Source organism: Ursus americanus, chromosome 8 (assembly GCF_024610735.1).
Source record: "Ursus americanus isolate L20-20 chromosome 8, mUrsAme1.1.p, whole genome shotgun sequence".
NCBI lineage: Eukaryota > Metazoa > Chordata > Mammalia > Carnivora > Ursidae > Ursus > Ursus americanus.
The window spans coordinates 22,975,969-22,989,659 of record NC_142134.1 but is presented as its reverse complement, the minus strand read 5'-3'; the positions used below and the strand labels follow the sequence as shown (position 1 = coordinate 22,989,659).

The 13,691-nt window shown below is 39.7% G+C and overlaps 1 protein-coding gene across 3 annotated transcripts in view; it reads left to right on the top strand.

The window, feature by feature from the left end:
• Window positions 1-13,691, top strand: part of FRAS1 (Fraser extracellular matrix complex subunit 1) — a 413,106-nt gene that overhangs the window by 297,687 nt on the left and 101,728 nt on the right. For all 3 annotated transcript variants that reach the window (XM_045790212.2, XM_045790198.2, XM_045790207.2), the window contains 3 exons: window positions 4,299-4,413; window positions 6,901-7,038; window positions 9,419-9,451. In XM_045790212.2, coding sequence (XP_045646168.2) covers window positions 4,299-4,413; window positions 6,901-7,038; window positions 9,419-9,451 — 286 coding nt within the window. The remainder of the gene's footprint in view (window positions 1-4,298; window positions 4,414-6,900; window positions 7,039-9,418; window positions 9,452-13,691) is intronic.

The following is a 13,691-nucleotide window of genomic DNA, read 5'->3' as shown; positions in this document are numbered from 1 at the left end:
AGGCCTTACATAAGCATTCCTAGTTCCATTTGTTTCCAGAGTGATTGCTGTAACAAGAGTCCTCTTAAAATCACTCTTATTGGGGTTAGCAGGGATTCAGTTGGAACAGCTGATCTCTTTTGTCCTATAGACTCAAGTCTGGGCATGCTGTATATGTTTTATGGCTGCCGGCTTATGTGTCCATGTTTTTTTCTTGAGACCTTTCAAACACTAATAAAATTATTATCTGCAATTTCTGGAAATGTTCCTTTGTCCTTGGAATTTCTACTGTGCTTTATCTGAGCCTTTCACACTACTTAGCAGTTCCTACATTGGAATTATTTACAAACTTCCTTACTGAAGATTGGAAATCCTTGAGGAAAGAGTCTATATCTGATTCATCTCGCATCTCCCACAGCTCTTTGCTTGGTACCTTGCTCAGAGTAGGCTCTGACTAAATATTTGCTACATGAATATGTAAGTGAATTAATTTTGTTGTCCTAACCAAACTATGTGAGATGATTTCTTGTAGAACCCCCTTTTGCTCATCTCATGTTCTTATTTTTCGTGAGTGTTTAATTTCTGAGGCCAACCATGGGCTTTGCTGATTTGGTAATATGACAGTCGACAGGTGAAAGTGGTCTTTCTTTTAATGGAGGCTGAAATGATAATGTTTATAAATCCTGACCCGGGATTCTAAAGATTTAAGTTACACACACACTTTGCTCAGGCTTACACGTGGAAGTGTTTGTGCCTCTTTAGATGACATTGAGAGATGATGGAAAATATTTTTTAATTAAGTTATTATAAAAGTACTTTCATTATTTTACTTCTTAGCTTAATCTTTTCATAATGATATTTTGCATTCACTCAATAAATTTTTATTGAGCACTTCCTTGTGCTAGGTGCTTGGGATCCAGCCATGAACAAACAAAAATCCATATCCTCATGGAATTTCCTTTCTCTTGGTGGGGCAGGAGGGAATAGACAATACATAATTAATAAGTAACTCATATATTGCATGTTAGTGAAAAGTATTTTGGTAAAACAAAAAGTAGATCAAGGTCAAGGGGATCAGAAATGTGGCGGTGGAGCAGGAGAGACCCACCCAGATTGTAGTTTTAAATGAGCTGAGCTTTATTAAAACAATGATGTTTAAAGAAAGATTTGCAGGAGTTGAGGGAGAGAGCCATGCAGATACCCGAGGGAAAAGTGTTCCAGGCCCAGGGAACCATGTGTTTAGACACATCGAGTTGGGAGTATGCTTAGATGTTCAAGGAACAGCAAAGAAGCCAATATGGCTGGTGCAGACTGAGTGAATGTGAGGGCAATCTCAAATTCACAGATGTAACAAATGTGTGTGTTGGGGGCAGGGAGCCGGGGGGCGGGGGAGTTGGGGCAGATCTTATAAGTCCTCATGGGCCATGATAGGGACTTTTTTTTTTTCTGGAAAAAATGGAGAGCCATTACTCGGTGTTGAGCCACAGAGGTCAAATCTTTTCTGGCTGGCTGTTGTGCTGAAATAGACTGTAGGTGGGCAGGAGAGTAGTTGGGAGGCATCCTGGTGATCAGGGGAGATTGTGGCTCCCAGCAGGCTGGTGGTAATGGCGGTGGGGAGAAGCAATTGGATTCCAGATATATTCAGAGGTAACATCGTATTATGAGAAACATTATTCTGTAATCTTCCTTTGTTGACAGTTATTTTAATAAAAAAGCGTCTTCTGTAATGATTTCTATGAAATTTAATCTTTCATTTCTTACTATGTTTAATTGATAAATATTGAACATTCCAAATAGCCAATATTAAAATTGATTGTACTTTGATATATGTCAGACTCAATATTGCTTTCTTCAGGGAATCAAGCCCTTACTTTTTCTACCTCGTGTCTATTTCTATTAGTAGAGAAATAGTGTCAATAAATTCCATAATAAAATATGTTATCTTGGCTGGCATATATTTCCCTTTATCCGTGCTCCTCTGTCCATTCCCTTTTCTTACTGCTTTATTATTTCAGGGGCATCTAGATTTTCAAAAAGATCTCATAATACTCTTCTTCAGATACTCTGATGGCTTTGAGATGAAAAGGTGGCCTGAGTCTGCACTTTTCTGTCCATGTGGCTGTGCCCACACATGTACACATTTATAGGTGTGTGCGCACATGCATAGGCTGTAAACACCTTCCACGGGGCATAGGTTTCTAATTTGTTGTCCTTACTTGTTTTATTTTAGGGTGAGAGACCAGCTGCTATTTGTAATTCTTATTTTCCTTACTCATTACATTCCAGCCCTGAGAAGTGTCCTGAAATAGACTCTTTCCTATAGGAGGGTTGTCCTAACCTGCGAGTGCTGCCTCTCCCCAGGACCGGTGTGCCTTCAGGACACTTACAAAGCAACTGCAACCTTCAATCTTTTCGCAGTTAAAAGGAAGAACACCACGCCCTCCTCCATGAGAATTACTGAGCCCTACTTAATCCTTTCCTAAATGGGGAAATTCCTTCTGAAAGAAGAGCTTCAAAGAGCAGGAGAACATGTCAAACTCTAACCTTCAGGGGTCAGTTAGGAAGAGCCTGCAATGAGCCGGATGTTTTTGTTCTGTCCTGTTAACAGCATATGTGACCCAAGAAAGGGGCCCGTGCTCACACTACGTTTCTCATCTCCACTCTGTGTTTCTACTGCTGTCCCCAACTCACTGTTAGGCCTGATCATGGGATTCGAAATCCCTCTCTTTCTCTCTCTCTCTCTTTGAGTGTTGGCACTATTGGTGGGTTATGGCTATAGACAAGTGAATGGACAGTAAAATATATGTACACATTGGCCTTTTGATTAATTTATTTTATTTTAATTTTTATTTATTTATTTTTTTAATGATTTTTTATTATATTATGTTAGTCACCATACAGTACATCCCCGGTTTCCGATGTAAAGTTCGATGATTCATTAGTTGCGTATAACACCCAGTGCACCATGCCATATGTACCCTCCTTACTACCCATCACCGTTCCCCCACCCCCCTCCCCTCTGAGGCCCTCAGTTTGTTTCTCATAGTCCATAGTCTCTCATGTTTCATTCACCCTTCTGATTACCCCCCTTTCTTTATCCCTTTCTTCCCCTACCGATCATCCTAGTTCTTATGTTCCATAGATGAGAGAAATCATATGATAATTGTCTTTCTCTGCTTGACTTATTTCACTTAGCATTATCTCCTCCAGTGCCGTCCATGTTGCAGCAAATGTTGAGAATTCGTTCTTTCTGATAGCTGAGTAATATTCCATTGTATATATGGACCACAACTTCTTAATCCAGTCATCTGTTGAAGGGCATCTCGGCTCCTTCCACGATTTAGGTATTGTGGACAATGCTGCTATGAACATTGGGGTGCATATGGCCCTCCTCTTCACTACGTCTGTATCTTTGGGGTAAACACCCAGTAGTGCAACTGCTGGATCATAGGGTAGCTCAATTTTTAACTTTTTAAGGGACCTCCACACGGTTTTCCAGAGTGGCTGTACCAACTTGCATTCCCACCAACAATGTAGGAGGGATCCCCTTTCTCCACATCCTCTCCAACAATTGTTGTTTCTTGCCTTGTCTATTTTTGCCATTCTAACTGGTGTAAGGTGGTATCTCAGTGTGGTTTTGATTTTGCTTGATATCTTCATTATATACTGAGGGCTAGAAGAGAAAAGCAATATCTAGTCTTTTTGAATAGTGCAATGGAGACAAAGAAAACATGGACTAGTTTTATGGGCTTTAATAAATAATTCTTAAACCTCTGAATTCAAATGATGAGCCTCTTCTGGTGTTTCAGGTGAGTTCATCATTGGCCCTTTGAAAACATCACAGTTCCCTTTAGCAAAACTGGGAGGGTTAGGGAGGGCATCTTACCAGATACAACCTTAGCCCATTAAATCAGAGGAGCAGAAAGGTAGCGGCCCAGCTGTGAATATCAGAACAATAGGAGAGCCAGCTGTGATGGCTCGTGTTCAGATGTGTACCGCTGCGAGTTCCACCTAGGGAAAAGTGATCAGATTGGGATACCCACAGTATGCGCCAACACAAACCTGGGGGCAGAGGGCAGAGGGAAGGAGAGTACAAGAAACCTGGAAGAAGATTCTATGACCCTGTGAGGTTCTTAAGGCCAACACAAATCTGCAGTGCAAGAGACCAGCTCCTTCCTCTGAGCTTTCAGAAAAAAATTTTGCTGTGACTAATTTAAAAGCCCAAAGTGGTTTTTTTTTTTCCTTTTTAATAAGGTTTGTTTTTGCCTCTGGCTTTCGTTTTCATCACACTGTTTGTTCTTCTTCCTCCTTAAATTTAGGCTCGGGAAGATGGCCTGACTGTGATTCAGCCTCACTCCCTGTCCTTTGTAAACTCTGAGAGTCCAAGCGGAAAGATTATATACAATATCACTTTACCTCTGCATCCAAATCAAGGTAAGACTTGCAGTACACGATCTTTTGAGTGATGCTACTGTCTTCTAATTGTTAACCTATCTTCAAAGCTCTGGACGTACTTGTTGAAGATCTAAGGAGGAACAATTCTTCCTACCCTTTGTTCCCCTGTTCTGAATTCAGGACCATTTGAGAGAGAGACACTGCGGTCAGACAGATGGCGATGAGTGTGTCAGCTCTGGTATGACAGAGCTGTGCTGGAGAATATGGTGTGCAGATGACTTGAGTCACTGGACTGAGCTGCCCCTCCCATGCACAAGTGGAACTGGACAGACACAAGCACCGTCTGTAGGGGCAGGCCCTGCCCTGGGGAGGTCATGAGAGGTGAACAGACAGGAATGAGGATAAGCCAGTACTCAGGACAAGGAGCTCTGCCAGCCGAGTGCAGAACAGGCTGAGCCCCACACACTCCGTTTCTTTCCCCTTTGGATAAGTCGCTCCTCCTGCATGAGAGAGAAATGGAAATGTGAAACCACAGTCAGCAGAGAGGAGAGGTGGGCCCCTGCCATCAGTCTTCATCCTTTAGATGGCTGAACTTTGGGCTGTAGTTAACTAATAAGCCTATTCCTAACAGAGGTGTGGCTGTCCCGCATGGAAAAGAGATTAGCTTCTATTAAGACAGTTCTGCTCCCAAGACCAACCACTGCCCTGGATGTCAGCCTTTCACATTATCAAATCCCCCAGGAGAAATAAATGTCTAAAACTTAAATTATATTACCCTTTTGATAAAGTCCAGAGAAATTAAACACCTAAAAAGTCATCCTTCCCTTTTTCTAAATCTAAGTCACGGCAAGAGGCGTCCTCATATACTGCCGGGGTGGAGGTGGAGCTCTCTCTGTCCAGCAGCCTGGGCCGTCTTCAGGAGAACGGCCATAGGTCTCTCAGCCCTGCAGAACTTGAATTAGTTCAACACAACTCTCACAGGTGTCCTTCTTTGAAAGCGTTGATAGGACTTGAAAGATGATCAGAGCGTTATTTCTGTACCTACAAAATTTAGAAATGATAAGTAAATTTGCAACCTCTGACGCATTTATCACAATCAGAGTTTTAATTGCAAATCCAATTCTTAGAAAAATCCTGATCAATGTTACTGTTGCCGAAGATTATCACGGAGATTGAGGAGTTTCTGAAGGAAAGGGGTAAATTGAGAAAACTCTCATTATAGCCTCATTATAAATGTCATTTTCTCAGCAACCTTGACCTTTGAACTTAAACTCAACTGAGAGAATCTCATAATTATGGTAAAGTGTCTATGACTTGTGGAGAATCACCTAGTCTAAGTTATATGAGGGGTAATAGTTTATGTCTTACTATCACTTATAGTCAGTGACTTCTAGTCAAGAATCTATTTGGGTTTCACACATGAAAAGAGGCTCAACATCACTAATCATCAGGGAAATACAAATCAAAACCAGAATGGGATATTACCTCACACCAGTCAGAATGGCTAGTATCAAAAAGGGGAGACATTACAAGTGTCGACAAGGATGTGGGGAAAAGAGAACCTTTGTGCACTGTTGGCAGGAATATAAATTGGTGCAGTCACTGTGAAAAACAGTATGGAGGTTTCTCAAAAAAATTAAAAATAGCACTGCTGTATGATCCAGTAACTGGGTATTTACCCAAAGAACACAAAAACAGTAATTCAAAAAAATATATGCACCCCTTATAATTATTGCAGCATCATTTACAATAGCCAAGATAGGGAAGCCACCTCAGTGTGTATCAGTAGATGAATGGATAAAGAAGATGTGGTGTATATATATATATATATATATATATATATATGGTTACTCAACCATAAAAGAATGAAATCTTGCCATTCATGACAATATGAATTGGACCTGGAGGGTATTATGCTAAGTGAAATAAGTCAGACGGAGAAAGACAAATACCATATGCTTTCATTTATATGTGACTCTAAAAAATAAAACAAATGAACAAACACACAAAAACAGACTCATAAATACAAAGAATAAACTGGTAGGTGCCAGAGGGGAGGTAGGGAGGGGGATGGGCAAAATAGGTGAAGGGGATTAAGAGGTACAAACTTCCAGTTATAGAATAAGTAAGTCACAGGGATGAACAAAACAGCATAACGAATATAGTCAATAATATTGTGATGAATTTGTATGGTGACAGATGGTAACTATACTTATCGTGGGGAGCGTTTCATAACGTGTACAATTATCAAATCACAAAGTTGTACACCTGAAACTAATATCGTATTGTCTGTCAACTATAATTCAATTAAACATTTTTAAAAAGATGCTATTAAAGTCTGTTTGGGCTTCAGATTTGCCTTTTTCTTGAATGACTGGAGAATGGTATGGTAAGAGAAACCAGAGAGCAATTGTTCTTGTAGGCTAGAAGACTCCCACCAGTGGGAAAGGCAGGTTTATGGCCCCAGTCATTCAGTCAACGATCAGAATTACCGCTGATGCTAATGCTGAGTCTCTTCCTCCCCAGGAATCATTGAACACAGGGACCAGCCTCACTCTCCCATCCAGTATTTCACACAGGAAGATATTAACCAGGGCAAAATCATGTACCGTCCTCCCCCTGCAGCTCCCCACCTCCAGGAGATCATGGCCTTCTCCTTCGCTGGTAATGCTCTCTTCTCTGTTGCACCCAGACTGCTCTCTTGGGATCCTCATGGCCCGTTCTCCCTGACCCTTCCTGTTGTCCTTCTGGACAGTTTAGTGACATTGCCTTATAGCTGCTCAAAATCGCTGAGATTTGTGGCCAATATGTGGCTTGGGCTCAGTTCATCTTTTTTTTTTTTTTTTCATTTATTCATGCGTGTAGGCATGCTTTCAATAAAACTTTATTTTGTGCCTCCTATGTGGCTACCACTGAGTGAGGTCTTGGAGATTATAGTGGTGAACAAAAAGAGGCATGCATCCTGTTCTGGGATCTAGGTATGGAGACAGAGTTTGAGAAATAATCCCAGTAATGAGTGTTTAATTGTAGACTAAGAGAAGAACTCTGGAGAGAAAGAAAAATGTTCGGTGGTGGAATTAGAAGTAACAAGACTGCCCGAGACTAAGGGTTCAGTGGAGGCTGCCCCAGGGAGGTATTGACAGTGGAAGGATGGGCAGATGCTAATCAGCCTAAATGTGCCTCTTGGGATACTTGGGGTACTTGGAAGAGCATTTCCCAAGGAAGGGCACACAGCCCATGGGCAGAGGCCCTGAGGAGGGAGAGAACGTGACATTCTGGGGATTAAAAAAAAAGTTTATGTCTGGAATGTAGAAGGTTGAACAGAATAGGGATGAGCCTGGAGGAAGAGATAAAGGCCAGACCTCAGAGGCCCTGTAAGCCTGTCAGGATGTGGGTCTTTATCCCAAGAACAATAGGAACCCAGTGGAGGTTTTAAGATCTGGGGAGATGACTTCTCATAAAGAACTCTTTGACTGCAGTGATGTGAGTGGATTTGAGGATTTGAGGAGGAGGCCAGGGTGGGTGAGCTGTGGGCGAGGGGAATCTAGTGAGAAGCATCCCGCACTACCTCAGGGAAGGTCCCACGCAGGAATGGAGAATGCAGGCAACGTTTTGGGCCAGGATTTGACAGAAGACATCTTTTTTAAAGGAAGAGAACACTGAAGAAAAGAATAACTGGATTTCTTTTTTTTTTTTTTTAAGATTTTATTTATTTATTTATTTGTCAGAGAGAGAGAGAGAGCATGAATAGGGGGGAGCGTCAGGCAGAGGGAGAAACAGGCTCCCCTGCTGAGCTGGGAGTCTGATGTGGGACTCGATCCCAGGACCCTGGGATTATGACCTGAGCTGAAGGCAGACACTCAGCCAACTGAGCCACCCAGGCATCCCAAATAACTGGATTTCTAATTCGAGCCATTTTATGCCCTTCCACTAAGCCAGATAGTTAATCTTTGCTACCCCTTATCTCTCTCCTTGACCCACTAATCAAAGCTGCTGACTCCAGTGCAGGAGTTTTAAGTCCCTACACCTAAATACTTAGGTGCCTTGGAATGATTCTAAAAATCTTGGAGCCTGTTTCCTTATGATCTTTAAGATGTATGTACCACATAACATGATTAATATGGAGTCTTATTTTTATATAGTAGCTTTATTCATACAGAACAGCTGGTGATTTCTTATGGTAAGCTGAACACGGGTTAAATAATTTTAGAATTACATTTTAAATTATAGAAAACATTTAAAGTAATGTTTTCCATTGCATATATATATGTATATATATATATATACATATATATATGCAATTGTTCAGAAAATGATTAACTCTTCTTTGAAAATATCGAAATGTGGGTATAGGCCTCCTCTCTAAGGGGCATCCCCGGTGTTTGATAACTGGGTAACTAATAGCCCATGAAAATGTTCATGGTTCTCTAACCCCTACTTTAAAAGACCTACTTTGCAAAGAAACTCAGGATATCCTGGGATTAGAGGGAAAGAAAACATGTCAGCCATGGTTGAAGTTATTTCTGTGTCTATTCTACTTGCCTAAGTTCCTAGGGCCTTTTTAGAGAGAGCAGAGTCCTGTCCTGTATAATCTATGGGATAAATGCCATGAGATAAATCTCTCACATCGTTACAGTGTGTAAATCAATGTCCCAGGCATCACTCAATTCTACAATGGAATTGACCCACCAGAGAGCCTTGTCAGTGATATACGACATCACCCACATTCACCAATTTGTAGGATTTTATGTACTGATAAAATGGGATCTGAATGAATATATTATAAATCATTCTAACTACTGGGATATAAGATTATTCTACTCTGCAGTTTTTGTTGTTCTTGCTGTTACCTAAAATTAGTGCTGGCACCATTAAATTCAACATAACATTAACAAAAGACCTGGTGATCTTTCTTTAAACCATAATAATTTAGATTAAAACATCCTTTACTTTTCTAACCTCTGCCCCATATTTTGTATGTTCTCCATCTATTTCTGACCCTAAAATGCTTAGCAGTGTATTGATTTTCTCTTTTCTATTTCAGGTCTCCCAGAATCGGTGAAGTTTCACTTCACAGGTAAAGATTTTAATAGCAATTTTATTAGAAAATGAAATTTTCCTTTCCTTATCAGTCCTTGCTTTTTGTTCCCTTCATCATTACTTGCACTATTTTCTAAGAACTGCTTTAAAGTTATATAAGACAAGTTTTTCTGAAAGTCACATGACTAAACAGTAATAGCTTAACTTTGCATTCTTAGAAAAAAATAATCCATCAAGTATTCTAAAGAGTAGTGTTGTTTAAACCCCGTTTCAAACAGTCCCAATATCTATTAAAAAGAGGTGATAGTGGTTAAGATCTTAGCCTCTGGGTCCCGACTGCCCTGGGGGTCAGCCTGCTCTGAGAGAGTTTGTTACCCTCTCTATGCCTGCATGCCTCACTCATCAGTGGGGATAATAACTAATAATCGTACGTACGTAAAGCTCCCAGAACAATAATTGGCACCGTCATTCCTATGTGACACTCAGCTAATGGACCATGGTCATATTCAGTCTTGAATTGGGCCTTTCATGGAATGCCTTGCTGCTGGAGGGAAGTGAAAGCTGTGTGTGGAAGACCCCGGCATCCCAGCTTTAGTGCACAGCTCAGTAGAAGCCGTGTGCCAGGGAGCAGAAGCACAGGCCGACCTGGCATCTCTGGGGAACAACATAGGGACAAGCTTTCTTGTTTAGGTCTGGTGCGAGGATGGTTGGCTGTAAACAGCACCCTTAAACTGCTGTTTAGTTGGGGTTGACTATTCCACTGGAATCAACCACCCCTATGTCCTGTTATATTTCATGTAGGATAAATTTTGGTTGGAGAGAAAGTCATCTCCCTCAAACTCCCAGACCTTCTTACCTTCTCTGAGGATTAAGAATCACACTTGAATCAACAGTAAATTTCACTGTTGTGTCATTGTTTTTTTCATTTTAACTGAGATTAAATTGGCATATGACATATAACAAATTGACATATAACATCATATTAGTTTCAGGTGTACAGCATAATGATTTAGTATTTGTGTGTATTGCAAAATGATCACAACAATAAGTCTAGTTAACATCAATCACCATATGTAGTTACAAATTATTTTTTCTTATAACTTTTACATTTACTGTCTCCCTAATGCAATACTATTTTATTAACTATAGTTGCCATGTTGTACATTACACCCCTATGACTTAGTTATAACTAGAAGTTTGTACCTTTTGGCTCCCTTCACCCACTTCAGGCCCCCCCACCCCACGTCTGACAACCACCAATCTGTTCTCTGTAGCTCTGAGCTTGGGTTTTTTGTTTGTTTGTTTGCTTGTTTGTTTGTTTTAGATCCCACAAATCAATGAGATAATATGGTATTTGCCTTTCTTTGTCTGACCCATTTCATTCAGCATAATGCCCTCAAGGCCCAGCCATGTCATTGCAAATGGCAAGATTTTCTTCCTTTTTATGGCTGAGTAATATTTCACTGCATATATATACTACCTTTTCTTTATCTGTTCATCTGTCAGTGGATACTTAGGTTGCTTCCACATCATGGTTCTTGTCAATAATGCTTCAATAAACATGGGGGTGCATATATCTTTTCAAGTTAGTGTTTTCATTTCCTTTTTTTTTTTTAAGATTTTATTTATTTATTTGAGACAGAGCACTGGCAGGGGCGACAGGGGAGGGGGAGGGGGAGAGGCAGAGTCCCCACTGAGCAAGGAGCCCAATGCAGGACTCGATCTCAGGACCCTGGGATCATGACCTGAGCTGAAGGCAGACGCTTAACTGACTGAACCACCCAGGCTTCCAATGTGTTCTCATTTTCTTTGGATAACCCAGAAGTGGAATTGCTGGATCATACAGTATTTCTGTTTTTAATTTTTTGTGGAACCTTCATACTATTTTCTACAGAGGCTGTACTAGTTTACATTCCCCCCAACAGTGCCCAAGGGTTCTCTTTTCTCCACATGCTAGCCAACACTTGTTATTGCTTGTCCTTTTGATATAGTCATCCCAACAGGTGTGAGGTGATATCTCACTGTGGTTTTGGTTTGCATTTCCCTGATGATGAGTGATGTTGAGCATCTTTTCATGTACCTGTTGGCCATCTGGATGTCTTCTTTAGAAAAATGACTATTCAGATCTTCTGCCCATTTTTAAATGGATTGTTTGGGTTTTTTTGGTATTGAGTTGTAGGACTTCTTTATATATTTTGGATATTAACTGGATATCAGATACATAATTTGCAAAGATTTTCTCCCATTTGGTAGTTTGCCTTTTCATTTTGTTGATGGTTTTCTTTGCTGTGCAAAAGCTTTTTAGTGTGATGTCGTCCCACTTGTTTATGTTTGCTTTTGTTGCTTTTGCTTTTGGCTTCAAATCCAAAATATCCTCCCCAAGGCTGATATCAAGGAGCTTCCACCTTTGTTTTCTTCTCGGAGTTTTATGGTTTCAGGTCTTACATTCAAGTATTTAATCCATTTTGAGTTATTTTTTGTGTGTAGTGTAAGATGGGGGTGCAGTTTCCTTCATTTGCATGTGGCTGTCCGGTGTTTTCAATACCATGTATTGAAGACACTGTTCTTTCTCCATTGTATATTCTTAGCTCCTTTGTCATAAATTAATTGACTATATATATATAGGTTTATTTCTGGGCTCTTCTCTTCTCTTCTCTTCTCTTCTCTTCTCTTCTCTTCTCTTCTCTTCTCTTCTCTTCTCTTCTCCTGATCTCTATTGATCTGTTTTTATGCTAATATTATGCTGTTTTGATTACTATAGCTTTGTAATACAGTTTGGAATGAGAGAGCATGATGCCTCCAGCTTTGTTCTTTCTCAAGATTGCTTTGTCTTTTCTGGGTCTTATGTAGTTTCATACAAAATTAGAATCATTTGTCCTATTTCTGTGAAAAATGCTGTTGGAAATTTGACGGGGTTGTACACAATCTGTAGATTGCATTGATTGTTACAGACATTTTGGACAATATTAATTTTTCTAATCCATGAGCATGGAATATCTTTATATTTATTTGTGTCTTCTTCAGTATCTTTCATCAGTATCTTATAGTTCCAAGCACAGGTCTTTCACCTCCTTGGTTAAATTTATTCCTAGGTATTTCATTCTTTTTGATGCAGTTGTAAATGGGATTATTTTCTTAATATCTCTAGTAGTTTATTATTGGGGTATAGAAATGCAACAGATTTTTGTATGATTTTGTATCCTACAATTTCACTAAATTTGTTTATTAGTTCTAATAGTTTTGGTGGCACCTAGGGTTTTCTGTATATAATATCATGTCATCTGCAAATAGTGACAGTTTTACTTCTTCCCTTCCAATTTGGATGCCTTATTATTTCTTTTTCGAGTGTTGTATTATTATTGATGTGAACCCAGTATCAGCTCATTTCCAGTGATAGACTTCTAGATAATTCATACAATCAGTAATAATATACAACAGATTATGTAGTATTTTACATTTTACAAAGCAATTTACAATACAAGTTGTCTTATTTAATCCTTGTAAGAAGACTGTAAGGACGGGTATTATTTTTAGCATTTTCAAGCTGGGGAAATTAAGGGTCATTAGAGTAAGGAATCTGTCCAGATTTCCAGTCCTGGTAAACAGTAGAGCCAAGATATAAATACAAGTTTCTGACGTGGAGCATGGGATATTTAATTTAGTCTGGTCTGTATGTGTGTTGGTCATGAAAAACAAGTATCATAGTAGTGTGCCTGTTTGGTTTCCAAGCCTCAACTTTTACCTGAAAGCTTGAATAGGTGAAGGGGTTAACTATTAACTTCTCCAGGACTTTAAGTTAAATGATCCTTGAACCTATTATACAGGGTAGAGGAAATAGATGTTGGGCTGACCTCAAATTAATTTATCTTATTTCTGCCTGAGGTTTCCTTCTTTCTCTTCGTTTTTCTTCTTGTTGTTGAGTGAATTTTTTTAAATTGTTTTAAAGATTTAACTTTTTTTAGATCAGTTTCAGGTTTACAAAAAAACTGAAGAGTAAGGTACAGAGATTTGCCCATTTACCCTGCCCCCACACATGCATAGGTGCATAGCATAGCTTCTCCCCTTGTCAACATCACTCACCAGAATGGTACATTTTTTACTAAGGATGAACCTACATTGACATGTCATAATCAACCAAAGTCTGTAGTTTGCTCTAGGGTTCATTCTTGGTGGTGTACATTCTATGGGTTTTGACCAGTGGATAATGACATTTATTCATCACTATAATATCATATAGAGTATTTTCACGGCCCTAAAAATCCTCTACGTTCTGCCTA